Below are 17,032 nucleotides of genomic sequence, written 5' to 3'. Positions count from 1 at the left end.
AATATACACACCTATACATCTCAATGTACACATATATATACACACACAGACATATACATATATACACATGTACATAATTCATACTGTCTGCCTTTATTTGTTCCCATCGCCACCTCGCCACACATGGAATAACAACCCTCTCCCCCCTAATGTGTGCGAGGTAGCGGTAGGAAAAGACACCAAAGGCCCCATTCGTTCACACTCAGTCTCTAGCTGTCATGTAATAATGCACCAAAACCACAGCTCCCTTTCCACATCCAGGCCCCACAAAACTTTCCATGGTTTACCCCAGACGCTTCACATGACCTGGTTCAATCCACTGACAGCACGTCGACCCCAGTATACCACATCGTTCCAATTCACTCTATTCCTTGCACGCCTTTCACCCTCCTGCATGTTCAGGCCCCGATCACACAAAATCTTTTTCACTCCATCTTTCCACCTCCAATTTGGTCTCCCACTTCTCCTCGTTCCCTCCAACTCGAACACATATATTCTCTTGGTCAATCTTTCCTCACTCATTCTCTCCATGTGACCAAACCATTTCAAAACACCCTCTTCTGCTCTCTCAACCACGCTCTTTTTATTTCCACACATCTCTCTTACTCTTACATTACTTACTCGATCAAACCACCTCACACCACATATTGTCCTCAAACATCTCATTTCCAGCACATCCACTCTCCTGCGCACAACTCTATCCATAGCCCACGCCTCGCAACCACACAACATTGTTGGAACCACTATTCCTTCAAACATACCCATTTTTGCTTTCCGAGATAATGTTTTCGACTTCCAAACATTCTTCAAGGCTCCCAGAGCTTTTGCCCCCTTCCCCACCCTATGATTCACTTCCGCTTCCATGGTTCCATCCGCTGCCAGATCCACTCCCAGATATCTAAAACACTTTACTTCCTCCAGTTTTTCTCCATTCAAACTTACCTCCCAATTGACTTGACCCTCAACCCTACTGTACCTAATACTAATAACCTTGCTCTTATTCACATTTACTCTTAACTTTCTTCTTTCACACACTTTACCAAACTCAGTCACCAGCTTCTGCAGTTTCTTACATGAATCAGCCACCAGCGCTGTATCATCAGCGAACAACAACTGACTCACTTCCAAAGCTCTCTCATCCACAACAGACTGCATACTTGCCCCTCTTTCCAAAACTCTTGCATTCACCTCCCTAACAACCCCATCCATAAACAAATTAAACAACCATGGAGACATCACACACCCCTGCCGCAAACCTACATTCACTGAGAACCAATCACTTTCCTCTCTTCCTACACGTACACATGCCTTACATCCTCGATAAAAACTTTTCACTGCTTCTAACAACTTGCCTCCCACACCATATTCTTAAAACCTTCCACAGAGCATCTCTATCAACTCTATCATATGCCTTCTCCAGATCCATAAATGCTACATACAAATCCATTTGTTTTTCTAAGTATTTCTCACATACATTCTTCAAAGCAAACACCTGATCCACACATCCTCTACCACTTCTGAAACCACACTGCTCTTCCCCAATCTGATGCTCTGTACATGCCTTCACCCTCTCAATCAATACCCTCCCATATAATTTCCCAGGAATACTCAACAAACTTATACCTCTGTAATTTGAGCACTCACTTTTATCCCCTTTGCCTTTGTACAATGGCACTATGCAAGCGTTCTGCCAATCCTCAGGCACTTCACCATGAATCATACATATATTAAATAACCTTACCAACCAGGCAACAATACAGTCACCCCCTTTTTTAATAAATTCCACCTATCAAACAAAACCACAGGTTACTTAATAAGTGTTGGTTATACACCGGTAAATTATCAACAGAATTTGTACAGGTTACTTAATAAGTGTTGGTTATACACCGGTAAATTATCAACAGAATTTGTACAAACTATAAAAACATTACCTAGCCTCACCTAGTAACCTAAATTATTGTAGAAAAAAGTGTATTGCAATCCGTCTCCTGCTGGGGACTGCCATGTGCTATCTGACACCATGTTGGCAGTGCATTTTCATATACGTGACCATTATATTTTCACTAAATTACTTAAAATTACAGTAAATCTACATTTCTAGGATGGTTAAGTAATTTTTCAAGGATTTTTACATGTGTATTATCTTCTTTTACTTGAAACAAACATTTTCCCAATGGAAGGATGAAAGATTTTGAGTGACAGGAGCCTGAAAAACATGCAGGAGGATAAAGGGCATTCATGGGAAAAGTTTTTTGGAACAATGTGGTATACTGGGGTCTACGTGGTCACTAGACTGAAGCAGGGTATGTGGTGCATCCAAAACAAACTATGGAACGTTCTGTGGGACCTGAATGTGGATAGGGAGCTATGTTTTTAGTAGAGTCTGTTCCTGGCACTACTTTATAAACACGAGAAACAGCGATCAACTATGAAAAAAGTCTCTTCTAAATCGTTCATTCAAAATATCACGGTCCAATTTTTGCTCCGCACGTATTTCTGTGATCACAGTGAATTGCTTAAATAACCATTTTCCTAAAGTTAGTTTCGATGAGTTAAAATAAACACAGCTGAGTAACTGGTGGCACTACATAAGTGTAGTGTATATAGTCTATGAAAGAGAAACTCAAGCCAAAGCGTAACAGCAAGACCCTATATTCTTAGCCTGAAATTTGGAAAACTTCGCTGACTGTTGCTTGATTGTTAGCCGCAACGCCAAGTCTTTGCTTCTACCAACGTGTATCAAAATTTCGCTTAACATCCAACTACGTATCACAATACATTCATACTGTGATGCCTACCTTGCTATCAACTACACAAAGAATATATACCATGCACTTGGAAATCACTTCAAATTTGCTAAATTATTCTATTTTTTTTTTAGCACGCGTTTCCCTCACACAATGTAACACTTTCAAAAGCAATGTAAACAATCTCTTGGGGGGGAAACAGGTGAGCAGATCCTTGCGTCCAGTGATGCTGAGAAGAAAGAATATTCCGGATGTAGTCTTTTAAGACTATTACTTACACAGTTATTACCTTTTTTCTTTCACAGTTTTTGCATATGAAGTTGCAGCTTTACACACGTAGTATTCGGTCACTTATCACTGTTTTATTGTAATGTTTCCTTGAATTTCGCTTCTAGAGCGCTTCCTCTCTCGTCCTTTCAGCATTTTTCTTGGAATCTTGTCCTTGATTCTTTTTGGTATGTAAGAACTGTTCTACGTTAACCTCGGATAGGTCTCTTGGAATCTTAAATGCCGTTTTCATGTTTCCTCCAATAATCGTTTACCAATGTGATTTTATAGAGGGTCTTGGGTTTTACGTCTTTGAAGTCATGGCTTCCTAGAAAATTAATGCGCAGGTACAATACCTCCCCTAATTCTTATATCTTCCCGGTCAAGTAAACTGATAACTTCCCTTCGTAACTCATTCCATTAAATCCTGGCACTATTTTAGTTGCATTATAGCTTGAGGCGAATGTACGTTATGTATAGCTTTCTAGTGGTCTTCATTACTTGAAGCAAATTTTGTCATTTATCTTACTCACATACTGTTCTTATAAGCTGTCAAATTTTCGTTTCCCCCCTCACAAAATGGCTTACAATTTACTTACAATCTGCTTAAACCAACTCCCATCTTCAAAACTATATTTTTTCAGGGTTAAACTTCATTAGCCATTTACCGGACACTGCTGTATCTTGCCTAGATCTATGAAGCATTTAGTACTTACTGTTGCTCTGTACTCCTTTTATGATTTCATTATAATCAGTTCACGTTTTTGCGTGGACAGTCATGGTGGGAGTTAATTTGTCATGTTCAGAAAGTTGTCTTAAGGAGGTGTGCAGCTGCGCACACGGTGATGGTGAGAGTTTCATTAATAATGATAGTGGAAGTTTATGGGAAATATGACACTAGATAAAGAGTGAAAGTGTTGCTGTACAGTGTTACATGCAGTTACACCGTAATATGAGGGAAATGGTATCACATTGCATTTGTCTGTATGACACACTGGAAATAATACGAACACACTTTAGTTGTATTTGTATATTTTCGCTGAAACCCACATCCATCACCAACTCTCAGACTTATTTGTGATGAACATAGATTTTATCAACTGTCTGTGTCATGTTCTTAACTGTGCATTTCCATCATAAAAGATACTTAGCTTGATAAGCAAAGCTTGTATTTCATCCTGAACATACTGAAGCGTGTGTACAGACTATTTTATGTGATCGTAATTAGATCATTCAATGCTCACTAGTTTCATAGTATTTCAAAAGCTCTGTTCACAAATAATTTCGAGATTGTATTGTTACAGATATCTGCATTGAGAAAGGGTATAATATGCTTTTAGTAAGTTTTATAGTTTCTTTTAATCAGCCTTTAGAAAGCTAGTAATTAATCAAAGACAGCGAAATATCTGACAACTGTTCCATTTCAGATGTTATTCAAGATCCTATTCTTCAAGAGCAGCCTAAAATGTTTGAAGCAGTTACCCAACTACAAAAAAGGACTGCTAATAGATAAGAGAAAATGAGCAGTTGTATGGGTAACTTGTAAAACATGGATTATACATATTTGACGATTTTCATTACATTACGAAGGTTTGTGTTGTTTTATTACTAAATCAGTAACGTTTCTCAATTGATTTTAGCATCGTTCGTTAAACTCTTGATATTTACTATGTGGCTTCCTGGGCAGAAACTTCCCAAAGTATCGATGTGTACAGTAAATGCATTGTATACATACGTAATGTTGCATCTTCTTTCAACAGGGCTCCTGGGATATGAACAAGTGTTCCCATACATCATGCCTACACTGTGTTGCCAGGCTCAAGTTTTTACCAAGGCTCTCTCTTGCCTGATCAGAAGACAAGGTGTAAGAAATACAAGGATCAGTTACTGCATGTGTTTATACATAGGAGAAGAATTTTTTGCAAGTTTTTTCTATTCTTAAAAGCTTTGGATTTCAGTGTCTAAAAAAAATTATGATAATATTGTACAAACTTAGGCTATCAATGTCATATTTTCATAACCACAGTAATACTGAGTCTGTATTGTATTGTATATCAAAAGGCAACCAATAAAAAGCATGCCAGACATAATTCATCAATGACCCTGTTGCAAAGTGTGCCAGGGAGTGAGCGAGCCTCCTCAGTGTGCCAGGGAGTGAGCGAGCCTCCTCAGTATGTCAGGGAGTGAGCGAGCCTCATCAGTGTGTCAGGGAGTGAGGAAGGATGCAAAATGATGCTGTGGAGGACATAGGATGAAGCTGGGGAAGGAGCCTCCTCAGTGAGTCGAGGAATAAGCCTTAAAGTGTCAGGGATTGAGCCTCCCTGAGTGTTGGGAACTGAACATCCTCATCTGTGTGTGTGTGTGTGTGTGTGCATGTTACAAAAGATCATAGGAGCAGCTAGAGTAATTTCACAAGCTTCTTTATTCAGGAGAAAACCCATTGTGATCCCATGGGAATCATATACTGAAAATATATATCCCTGTGAAATATCCAGTAAAAGGATACCGTTTCAGTGTGAGGAAGAAAACAAAGTAGTGATTCCTTTCCTTTACAGTTAACCCCAATTCCTGCTCGGAATGACATAGAGCTCTATACAATAGTTAGCAACCGACATAAATAAATTTCTAGAGTGCTGTATACATATCATCAACTTTTGTATAAAAGTAAAGGGTTAAAGGTTAACAGATACACACTCAAAATTATCAGACCAACCATCCTCAGCTTGGCATCTATTTAAAGATAGAACACTGATTTCACTCTCAACTGGATTGTTAATATGTGGATTGGCTGACATTTTCGAGTTTTTAGACATGTTCAATTTTGTTGGTTTTAACTTGTTTCAGGGTAAATGCCTGGAAAGGACCCAATGGTCTGTTGCTGATTTCTTTCCTGAGTAACTCGAGCCATTCTATCAATTCAATAATAATGAAAGGTTCCATCAATGAAAAACTTGAGAGTTCAGCTTACCTTGAACTATTATGGTATCAGCAAAACTCAGCACCTTATAGTAGGGTGGGCTGAGATCTGGCCAAACTGATAAACATGTCGATGAAGATTTGCATGGAATTCCTGCACATTACTACTACAACCGTACACTGAATCCCGCGGACGACAATAAAAGTCTGTAAATTTCTCCTTTTGCTCCCTTTCGATAAAGGATAATGTCATGTAGACTTACTTCCACTATAGTTCTCCAGTCTTACCCTCACGACGGGGAATCACACCCACGTAACACAACAGTAACAAGTGGGTGGGGGTAAGCAACAGCTGATGACGTCACAGGTAAACACATCTGAGGCCCAGCTGACGGACGTCAACACTGGATCAATGTAACGTAGGTAAGGTTGAGCAACGCAGCACTCCTGTAATATGTAGGTATAATAATCTCGCTAATATCATATAGATACAAGGAACGGACTACAGAGGAGGTTATATGTGTTGGAAATGAAACACTTGAGGGTAAAAGAGGTGAGGTAATGAAAAGTGGTTGATATATATATATATATATATATATATATATATATATATATATATATATATATATATATATATATATATATTATTATTATTATTATACTTTGTCGCTGTCTCCCGCGTTTGCGAGGTAGCGCAAGGAAACAGACGAAAGAAATGCCCCCCCCCCATACACATGTATATACATACGTCCACACACGCAAATATACATACCTACACAGCTTTCCATGGTTTACCCCAGACGCTTCACATGCCTTGCTTCAATCCACTGACAGCACGTCAACCCCGGTATACCACATCGCTCCAATTCACTCTATTCCTTGCCCTCCTTTCACCCTCCTGCATGTTCAGGCCCCTATCACACAAAATCTTTTTCACTCCATCTTTCCACCTCCAATTTGGTCTCCCTCTTCTCCTTGTTCCCTCCACCTCCGACACATATATCCTCTTGGTCAATCTTTCCTCACTCATCCTCTCCATGTGCCCAAACCACTTCAAAACACCCTCTTCTGCTCTCTCAACCACGCTCTTTTTATTTCCACACATCTCTCTTACCCTTACGTTACTCACTCGATCAAACCACCTCACACCACACATTGTCCTCAAACATCTCATTTCCAGCACATCCATCCTCCTGCGCACAACTCTATCCATAGCCCACGCCTCGCAACCATACAACATTGTTGGAACCACTATTCCTTCAAACATACCCATTTTTGCTTTCCGAGATAATGTTCTCGACTTCCACACATTCTTCAAGGCCCCCAGGATTTTCGCCCCCTCCCCCACCCTATGATCCACTTCCTGCTTCCATATATATATATATATATATATATATATATATATATATATATCGTACATATTCTCCATTTCCCACGTTAGCGAGGTAGGGTTAAGAACAGAGAACTGAGAATTAGAGGAAATATCCTCACTTGGTCCCCTTCTCTGTTGCTTCTTTGGGAAAATTGAAAATTGGAGGGGAGGATTTCCAGCCCCCCGCTCCCTCCTCTTTTAGTCGCCTTCTACGACACGCAGGTAATACGTGGGATGTATTCTTTCTCCCCTATCCCCAGGGATATATATATATTGTATACTGTCAGTACTTTACATATAAATAGTTATGTTTGCATCATTCACCATTAATATTTTAGTTCACAAGTAGTTTTTTTTTTTTTTTTTTTTTTTTTATACTTTGTCGCTGTCTCCCGCGTTTGCGAGGTAGCGCAAGGAAACAGACGAAAGAAATGGCCCAACCCCCCCCCCATACACATGTACATACACACGTCCACACACGCAAATATACATACCTACACAGCTTTCCACGGTTTACCCCAGACGCTTCACATGCCTTGCTTCAATCCACTGACAGCACGTCAACCCCTGTATACCACATGACTCCAATTCACTCTATTTCTTGCCCTCCTTTCACCCTCCTGCATGTTCAGGCCCCGATCACACAAAATCTTTTTCACTCCATCTTTCCACCTCCAATTTGGTCTCCCTCTTCTCCTCGTTCCCTCCACCTCCGACACATATATCCTCTTGGTCAATCTCTCCTCACTCATTCTCTCCATGTGCCCAAACCATTTCAAAACACCCTCTTCTGCTCTCTCAACCACGCTCTTTTTATTTCCACACATCTCTCTTACCCTTACGTTACTTACTCGCTCAAACCACCTCACACCACACATTGTCCTCAAACATCTCATTTCCAGCACATCCATCCTCCTGCGCACATCTCTATCCATAGCCCACGCCTCGCAACCATACAGCATTGTTGGAACCACTATTCCCTCAAACATACCCATTTTTGCTTTCCGAGATAATGTTCTCGACTTCCACACATTTTTCAAGGCTCCCAAAATTTTCGCCCCCTCCCCCACCCTATGATCCACTCCCGCTTCCATGGTTCCATCCGCTGACAGATCCACTCCCAGACATCTAAAACACTTCACTTCCTCCAGTTTTTCTCCATTCAAACTCACCTCCCAATTGACTTGACCCTCACCCCTACTGTACCTAATAACCTTGCTCTTATTCACATTTACTCTCAACTTTCTTCTTCCACACACTTTACCAAACTCAGTCACCAGCTTCTGCAGTTTCTCACATGAATCAGCCACCAGCGCTGTATCATCAGCGAACAACAATTGACTCACTTCCCAAGCTCTCTCATCCCCAACAGACTTCATACTTGCCCCTCTTTCCAGGACTCTTGCATTTACCTCCTTTACAACCCCATCCATAAACAAATTAAACAACCATGGAGACATCACACACCCCTGCCGCAAACCTACATTCACTGAGAACCAATCACTTTCCTCTCTTCCTACACGTACACATGCCTTACATCCTCGATAAAAACTTTTCACTGCTTCTAACAACTTGCCTCCCACACCATATATTCTTAATACCTTCCACAGAGCATCTCTATCAACTCTATCATATGCCTTCTCCAGATCCATAAATGCTACATACAAATCCATTTGCTTTTCTAAGTATTTCTCACATACATTCTTCAAAGCAAACACCTGATCCACACATCCTCTACCACTTCTGAAACCGCACTGCTCTTCCCCAATCTGATGCTCTGTACATGCCTTCACCCTCTCAATCAATACCCTCCCATATAATTTACCAGGAATACTCAACAAACTTATACCTCTGTAATTTGAGCACTCACTCTTATCCCCTTTGCCTTTGTACAATGGCACTATGCACGCATTCCGCCAATCCTCAGGCACCTCACCATGAGTCATACATACATTAAATAACCTTACCAACCAGTCAACAATACAGTCACCCCCTTTCTTAATAAATTCCACTGCAATACCATCCAAACCTGCTGCCTTGCCGGCTTTCATCTTCCGCAAAGCTTTTACTACCTCTTCTCTGTAGTTATTTTCACAAGTAGTTATTTTCATTTATTTTCATTTTGAAAGGACAGAAAACCTAAAATGCAGATCTCAAAGGATGTTTGAAAGAGAATTAAGTGGCACAGTTGTTTTTTGTAATAGTTTGTTTCCTTGGCTGATCAGATCTGTTTGTGGTAAAATTCAGTATATAATGTCTTAATTTAGTAAGCATATAACAAACGTGCGCAAGATAAAAACTGATACTGTGGTATCACTTAACAAATAAACTTTCAGATTACTTATCTCTGTATTAGAATACTTTATTCTAGATTTTTTTTTAACAATCTGAGACTATGGTAATGACTTTGTTTTATAGATAAAGAAAACTGGTAGATATGTGAACAATATCATGATGTTATAACGTTTGACATTGCATCACAATGACAGTATGTGAAATAACATTGATATCCTCTGCTTTTCAGTAAATACATCAAGATTATCTTCTGGGTTACATCTTTCCAGGATTTATGATGAAGCTGCTCGCCAGCAAGCAAACAATGGGTAATAAAATTGGTCTGTTCTGGTTTGGTTGTCAAAGTTCAATCATCTGTAGAATGTGAAATTTTGTTTATGTAGATTTCTTTCATTGTAAGAGTAATGGAACCACATTACATTTTTATGGTACTTAATGGTAATAGCTTAACGATTTCAGTCCAAGAATGGCATGTTATTATTTTTCAGAATTCACTGAGTATATATTATGTATAACAACAAAAGTGGCCAATTTCATTTCCTGTAGAATGTTTTGAAGAGTACAAAGAGCCAGTATCTGATTTTGTCTTTGTTTAGAAATTTGGTTAAATTGCTGCAGTTTCTGATTAGGCATAGGCTATAATTGAGGATGTGCAGAGGAGGGTGGATGTAATGGAAATGAAATGTTTGAGGACAGTACGTGGTTTGAGGGGGTTTGATCGAGTAAAAGATGAAAGGGTAAGAGAGAACTGTAGTAGTAAAGAGCATGGTTTGTAGATATGAAGGGAATGAGTGAGGAGAGGTTGACAAAGGATATTTGTATCAGAAATAGAGGGATCACAGAGAAGGGGGTGACCAAATTGGAGATTGTCAGTATTTGGCTAAAGATATGACAGATGTAAGTGCGTTGAATTTTCATCCAAAATTTGTTGTGTTCAAGGGAGAGCTTAGAATATCATTGATTTTTGAAATGCTAATTAATCAGCAAGTACTAGTTAATAAGCTAATTAAGCATCTCAACGTTTTGAATATGTCTTGCTTTATCAAGCTCCCTTTCAACACAATATTTTGCAGATAACAAGACTGAAACTGTAGGAGATGCCTCTCAGCCCATCAAACCTAAGGTAAATATAAACTGAAATGGGTGTTATTAATAATGCCATAAATACATTATTTGTAATATTCGCCATTTCTTGCTTTAGCGAGGTAGCATTAAGAACAGAGGACTGAGCCTTTGAGGGAATATCCTCACCTGGGCCCCTTCTCTGTCCCTTCTTTTGGAAAATTAAAAAAGAAAACGAGAGGGGGAGGATTTCCAGCCCCCCCGCTCCCTTCCCTTTTAGTTGCCTTCTACGACAGGCAGGGAATACGTGGGAAGTATTCTTTCTCCCCTATCCCCAGGGATATATATATCCTAGCCAAAGCCAGGTACCGATTTCATTGACCAACCCCTAGGGGTGGATGAACAGCTAGGTTGGCTGTGGACTGACTGCAGTAACCAGGATTATAACCTATGCGGTCAACTCTGAGCGGCCCGCGAATAAGTCACGGTCAGCAACGTTAACCACTAGAATTGTGTAAAACAAATCCTGCATGCCTTGTCAGAGAAACATGAATGTTTATAAAAGAATTGTGATACTCCAACAGATTAGCACAAGCATGAAATCAGAGGTTGGAGAAAACTAAGAATACATGAAAAAGAGGGAAAGAAAAGAAAGTACCAAAAATCGTAATACAATAAGGACTACATAGTTTGATAATGTGTTGCCAAAGAAGCATTAGTAGGAAAAGAAATGGTCTGTTTGCTTCTTTAAATGAGTCACTTTTGCTCTAGCTCTTCTACAATCAATAACCTTAAGCAGATAATAGTTATGACTATCTTTCTATTTGAATTTCTTAATTTCTGGTTATGTTTGTCCCCAAGTTACCTTTGCCAGTAAGCGCATATCTTCATTATTGTTTGTGCAAATTGTTTTTAGTTACCTTGTATTATGAGTGTTGGTAACAAAAATGTATGTATTATTTAGAAAGACATTTTTATACCTAGTGAGGAAGCTTTAAGGACATGTGCATTCAGTCAGAGCTTGTTTGACCTTACTGTAGAAAGCTCAACTACCTCTCTTTCATGGGCCTGTTCTACCTTTCCCTTGAGCAAGACAACTTCTTCTCCAAAGTCTTAGTGTAACTGAATATGCTTAGTTATAAAAAACAATCATGATTTTAAAATCATCTCCTCTTTAGACACATATGTTGAATATCAAATAAACTTCTTCCTGCCCTTCACACTTTAGTTATTTTTGTTTTGACAATATTTAAGGAATAAGACAGTAGTAATATTTAAGGAATAAGGCAGTAGTAAGCTTTTATAGTCAGGCTCAAAACAGTACTTGTACAGTAGGACTATTATAGTATTACAGTAAACATTCAACTTACACTTTGGAAACATTTATGTCTAGTGCCCTGGATATAGGCTCCTTTAAGAAATTATCAGTAGGGACAGTAAATATATAAATCTCTGTATATCAAACATCTTAATGAAAACACTAAATTATTTGTAGGGAAAGTTGGCTCGTCCAAAGCCTTGTTATCTTTGGACAACAGCAGATGTTCAGAAGTGGTTCAAGCGTCATTGCAGTGAATATTTCCAACTGTACTCCCATCTGTTAATCATGGTATGTAATAAAATGTGTTGTAGGGTAATATTGTTATTTCAGCTAGGGGTTGGCGGATGGTTATAGTGCTTTGGATGCATTGAGGTCACATAGAGTCTTGATATGTGATGAATCGATGTTTATTGTTCTGTAGGAAAAGTTGACATCAAGAGCTTAGGTGAAAAGGTGGTAATGAATCGATGTTTATTGTATTGTAGGAATGGTTGACGTCAAGAGCTTGGATGAAAAAGTCTGGTTTCAGCTGTTCTGGTGAGGTGATATTCAAGACTGATTTGGGAGAGCTGTTGTTTAATGCTTGTCAGGTTATTTGTTGAGTATATGCTTTGTTTGTGTTGTTTCTTATGGATTGTGTGATTTGTGAGTATGGTTTATTGAAGTATGAAGATGAGGTAAGCTTTTCATTTCTGTCTGGGTGTTGGTGGTTAGTTATGGAGTGGATTGAATGGGAAGTGTCCAGTGCTGTTGCAAAGAATTAAGTGCCAAGCATAATCAAATGGGATTGCATAGGGAGGATCTTTGTTTCATTTTGTAGATGTCAGGTGTTTCTAAGTACACAGTAGCAACAGGTTGTTTTGAGTACTTTGATTTTAGTGCTTTACAGCTTTTGTTGTATTTGTTTTTTTACAGTGGCAATTAGGGCAATGAGACATTTTTAGGGTGGAGCAGATAAATTGTATGCACAGGTTATTAAAGAATTCTTTTTCTTTTCCAAATCTTAAATCTTGTATCATTTAATGTCCTGAGGGCATATAGTTTGTTGCTGTCATATGTGACACTCATAATGGTTGTTTTTTTGCTAGATGGGAACAACTGGCCAGGTTGGATTAATGTCTGTCTGGGATCAAAAGGGGACTGATGTTTTCTGTGGAGATACAGATATTCGGTTTTGGGTGAACCATTGTTCTAATTGTACAGTGTTGCACGTTTGTTGTTGCTTCCATGTTGTCAGGGTGCTGTGGTGTGATCATCATCTGCATATAAGAGGACTGTGGTCTGCAGTAGGCAATGGGAGACTAAAAAGAGTTGGAGAAAGAACTGCTCATTGAGTCTTTCCATTGTAATTCTTATAAAATATTCCAGGACTTTGCTAGTGAGTAGTGCCATTGTGAGTGAAGTACATTCACTGAGGCCTTTTCATTATCCTTTGATAGAAAAGAATACATCATCATCGAAGACCTTCTAACCCCAAAGGAGGCCACCTAGTCCTGCAGCTTTGTGGAGTGCAACCTCTAAGCTGCAGGAACGCCAAAAAAGGGGCCTGGGATCGCATGTAATAACGATAATAACAATAAATATATAATTTCCTTCAGTTTAGTCAGTGGTTGTGTATTAGGCACTGTTACTATACTACAGTTGTAATTTGTAATGTTACAAATTTTGTTTCTGCAGCATGATATAATGGGAAAGGCCCTGGTGCGTATGACAGAAGGAACACTCATAAGGCTTGGCATCAGACACCCAGAACATGTTGAGGCTATATGGCGAGAGATTCTCAAACTTCGCCTCAAAGCTGATATTCAGGAGATGAAGGAAATAGAGATGAGCTCCATCATATCATAAAATTGACAAGATTATTGTGTTGAAGTTGGAAAGAAAGAAGCATGTGTAATAATATTAAAAAGGCATTTTTTAAATCTTAGGAAAATATGGGGGAGGGGCAAACTTTCATAGGAAGGAACTATCAGTGGGATTTTTAGAGTTGGTAAAAGGATTAAAAATTTTGGTTTAAGAGAATTACCATAATGTACAAGACAGAAACGTATTGGATTTCGTGTAACAATAATAGAAATATAAAATAGATTTTTGAAAATCTAAGAAAATCTGTAATTTGGTACAAGCACACTAAAAATTTTTAGATACCTTAGAAAATATAGAACTGGTAGTCAAGAAAATTTAGGAAAGATGCACAAAATTGATATGCAGGTTTAAGAAGAGATAAGAAAGTAAGTGATGGTTGCATAGAGTGCTGTACTAAGAAGATGAATCTTCAAAAATATCAACTTTATAGGGACTAAATCTTGTGTATATGAACGTTATTGTAGCTTATTGTTAACTGTTAAGAGGTAACAAAATTTAGGAATTTGCTTTTATGCAGTAGCATTTTGAACACCACTCAGCATTTGACAATTATATGAAAGTGTTAAACATTTAAACCTGGAGCTTTAGCTATCAAAGGAGAGAGTGCTGGATTGAATAATATCAAGAATATGAAATAGTTGAATTTGAAGCCCAGTCAGAATACTTCGCTCATTACTAGAAACATGGTAGTACATATTTTTGCTTATGCTGATTTTAAAATGTTGAAAGCCCCTTACAAGGATGCAAAGTTTATTAACAGCTTATTCATATTTGCACACTCATTAAACTGATGTACGTGTCAGTTTGTGTTTGTATATACATGGATTCATATTACAAGGTTTATGTATACAAGTATTCTTCACTAGTTTTTTCTTTTTTTTTTTTTTACATTGTATATAAATAATTACAATAAAAAGTTTCTATTACTTAGGTAGGATAATTGCACATGAACAGGTGTTTTTTAAAGGGACAAAAAAATATGTATTTCATAAGTTTGCTAGTTATTCATTAAAAAACAGACTGAACAATAAAAGATGTCATACAAGAGGCTTTTGTATTCCTTAATATCTGTCTTTGCTAAATACTTGTATGTTTGATATTTGAACTTCCCATCATTCATTAATCCTAAATTACAGCACTTACAAAAAAAATAATTTTCCTGATTACTGTGCAAAGTTGTGCCTCCCAAATCTTATCAGTTCATCTCCATAAGGGCTAGCTATGGTGTATGAAATTTTTATCTTGAGTTATCATGTGAACAAGAATGTGTCCACAGACAGACAGATATAAAAGTGATGCCAATCCTGCATACTCTACATATAGTGGCAGAGCATATAAATGATCAGATTGCTTTTGCTGAACCATTTATTAGAATTTTTATGTATATGCTCAAAATTGATAACCACATACCTGATAGTTTTACTAATCTAAATCCTTACTCAAAACAAAAATATATTTCAGGATAAAACTATTTACAGTGTTATCTATCAAGATTAGTTTTCCACAAAAGGATGAACATGTTTCTATGCATTTCTTAACAGGTTCAAAACTCGTTCAAAGCTACACACTATCCCTACTGTTTCAGAAGAGCATCTTGAACACGTGAGTTACTTACAGCAGTTAACCATGAAGTTTAGTAACCCATAGAGTGGAGTTTAAATCCCCCCTAGACTTAACAGTAATTTGTTTACACAGGATGTATCATTATCTAATAATGTATTTCAAACACCATAATCCATATAAAGTATGGCCTTTTCTACAAGCTGAAATAAAGCTTCAAAATCAGTCTTAGAATACAGCAATTCAAATGAAAATAATGAGATGATAAGCAACCAGCAATCCAACCATTCATTTATACACAAGTTGCGAGCAATGTGCTGCTATTGCCGAGAAATTCAGGTCTATTTTTCACCAGAGCATTTATGTATTATCTACTCCAATGCTATGAACCACAGTAGTTAATCACTTCTCTCATTTTCTATAAACTGCCCCTGTATTATGAACAAAAGATGCATATAATGATATTCTTAGCATTTACCATTAACTAGACCACATTAAAAGAAATGATCATCCATACAAGGGGATAGTCAGGTGTAGTAACTATATCTGTACCTATGACATTTGACACTTTGACCTCAGAAAAAATTCTGTCTTTTTTGGTCAATCAGGACCTTATTGGCTGCATTCAGAAAGCCATATTCTAGCTCCATGGTGTTCTAAGAAACATGAAAAAATTACGGTTAACTAAGGATCAAATTATTTTGCTAAAATTCTTATCAAAAGTATATGTTCAACTTTCTTCCAAATATATCTTTCTGAAGATTTTCAATAGGCTGTACAAACACCTACAAACATCCTACAACTGCACACCTAGGACTCTTGCTTTACTAGTGAAGTCATCATTGTCTAGATAGCAGCCACTCATGATCCTTTCCCCCTGGTAGCTGGCGCGACCGTGCATTACTCGCCAGTTGTCAATAAATAGCACATTACCTACAAATCAAGATGATTCATTAGTTTTTCACCCTCAAAAATCTACATATTACAGTAAAACTTTATCTATCACTGACTCTCATGTACACTGAAATCCCTACAACTTTGTATTCTAAAAAAAGCATGTTACAACATGAGTTGTCAGATCCTGATGAGATACAATTTTAGCATATTTTTAAAGATTAAAGCAGATTAGGGTTGATGAAACAGTTATTCAAGAAGTAGTTCGAGTGAATACACAGCCTCCAGTAATGACATTTTTAAAAGTGAACTCTTGGATAACTCAAAAAAAAGGTAGTGAAATTTTAAATTAGCTAGTGACACTGAAAGAGTTTAATTGCATACATGAATATGACTGAAGAGAGAGATCAGTAATTAGGAGGATGGACCATGAGAGGGTGAGTCAGTCCTTCCTATCTAATGCCACTTCTTAGCCTTTAGTGCCTCACCCTTAACAAGCCAATGGCAGATGGCAACTCTAGTGCAGTGTCTTCAGAGGCTCCTACCAACTACTAATACCTAATTTGTCTACCTAATGTTCCAACCTATTACTTCTAACTAATGCTCCCACCTGATTGTTCCTACCTTTTACTTCTGTCCACTGATCCTACCATTTGGCTTAGAGGCAGGGCTGATGCATAGTGCAAACTGTGAGAAAGTCTAGAGTTACAAAGAATGAGTTGTGTGAGTTAA

The 17,032-nt window shown here is 38.0% G+C and overlaps 3 protein-coding genes across 14 annotated transcripts in view; 1 reads left to right on the top strand and 2 right to left on the bottom strand.

The window, feature by feature from the left end:
* Nucleotides 1-6,250, bottom strand: part of LOC139767223 (CDAN1-interacting nuclease 1) — a 30,632-nt gene extending 24,382 nt beyond the window's left edge. Inside the window, exon 1 of one of the 5 annotated variants that reach the window (XM_071696362.1) lies at nucleotides 6,194-6,250. The gene's annotated coding sequence lies outside the window, so the exon portion shown is untranslated. The other 4 variants (XM_071696359.1, XM_071696358.1, XM_071696361.1 and 1 more) reach the window with 4 other exon arrangements.
* Nucleotides 6,251-6,256: 6 nt separating this feature from the next.
* Nucleotides 6,257-14,891, top strand: ave (Protein aveugle). Of its 5 annotated transcripts, none has more exons than XM_071696363.1 (5): nucleotides 6,275-6,353; nucleotides 9,827-9,905; nucleotides 10,671-10,720; nucleotides 12,155-12,268; nucleotides 13,658-14,891. In XM_071696363.1, the coding sequence occupies exons 2-5, from the start codon at nucleotides 9,872-9,874 to the stop codon at nucleotides 13,826-13,828; spliced, it is 369 nt and encodes a 122-aa protein (XP_071552464.1). In that variant the 5' UTR covers nucleotides 6,275-6,353; nucleotides 9,827-9,871; the 3' UTR covers nucleotides 13,829-14,891. The 5 variants fall into 5 exon arrangements, with proteins under 5 accessions (XP_071552468.1, XP_071552464.1, XP_071552466.1 ...); XM_071696365.1 differs by having other exon boundaries at nucleotides 6,337-6,390; XM_071696366.1 differs by having other exon boundaries at nucleotides 6,342-6,386.
* Tmlh (Trimethyllysine hydroxylase) overlaps nucleotides 14,580-17,032 on the bottom strand; it is a 20,694-nt gene continuing 18,241 nt past the window's right edge. For 3 of the 4 annotated variants that reach the window (XM_071696353.1, XM_071696356.1, XM_071696355.1), the window contains one exon: nucleotides 14,831-16,339. In XM_071696353.1, coding sequence (XP_071552454.1) covers nucleotides 16,203-16,339 — 137 coding nt within the window. In that variant the 3' untranslated portion in view covers nucleotides 14,831-16,202. Of the gene's footprint in view, nucleotides 16,340-17,032 lie in introns of all 4 variants that reach the window. The other variant, XM_071696354.1, reaches the window with a different exon arrangement.

This window comes from Panulirus ornatus, chromosome 59 (assembly GCF_036320965.1).
Source record: "Panulirus ornatus isolate Po-2019 chromosome 59, ASM3632096v1, whole genome shotgun sequence".
Lineage (NCBI taxonomy): Eukaryota > Metazoa > Arthropoda > Malacostraca > Decapoda > Palinuridae > Panulirus > Panulirus ornatus.
Note: the sequence above shows the minus strand (reverse complement) of the source record. Positions and strands in the feature narration are given on the sequence as shown.

Coding starts and splice junctions, on each gene's coding strand:
- ave (XM_071696363.1), top strand. CDS start 9,872: ATGATGAAGCTGCTCGCCAGCAAGCAAACAATGG. Junction 9,906..10,670: donor CGCCAGCAAGCAAACAATGG/GTAATAAAATTG, acceptor AATATTTTGCAG/ATAACAAGACTGAAACTGTA. Junction 12,269..13,657: donor ACTCCCATCTGTTAATCATG/GTATGTAATAAA, acceptor TTGTTTCTGCAG/CATGATATAATGGGAAAGGC.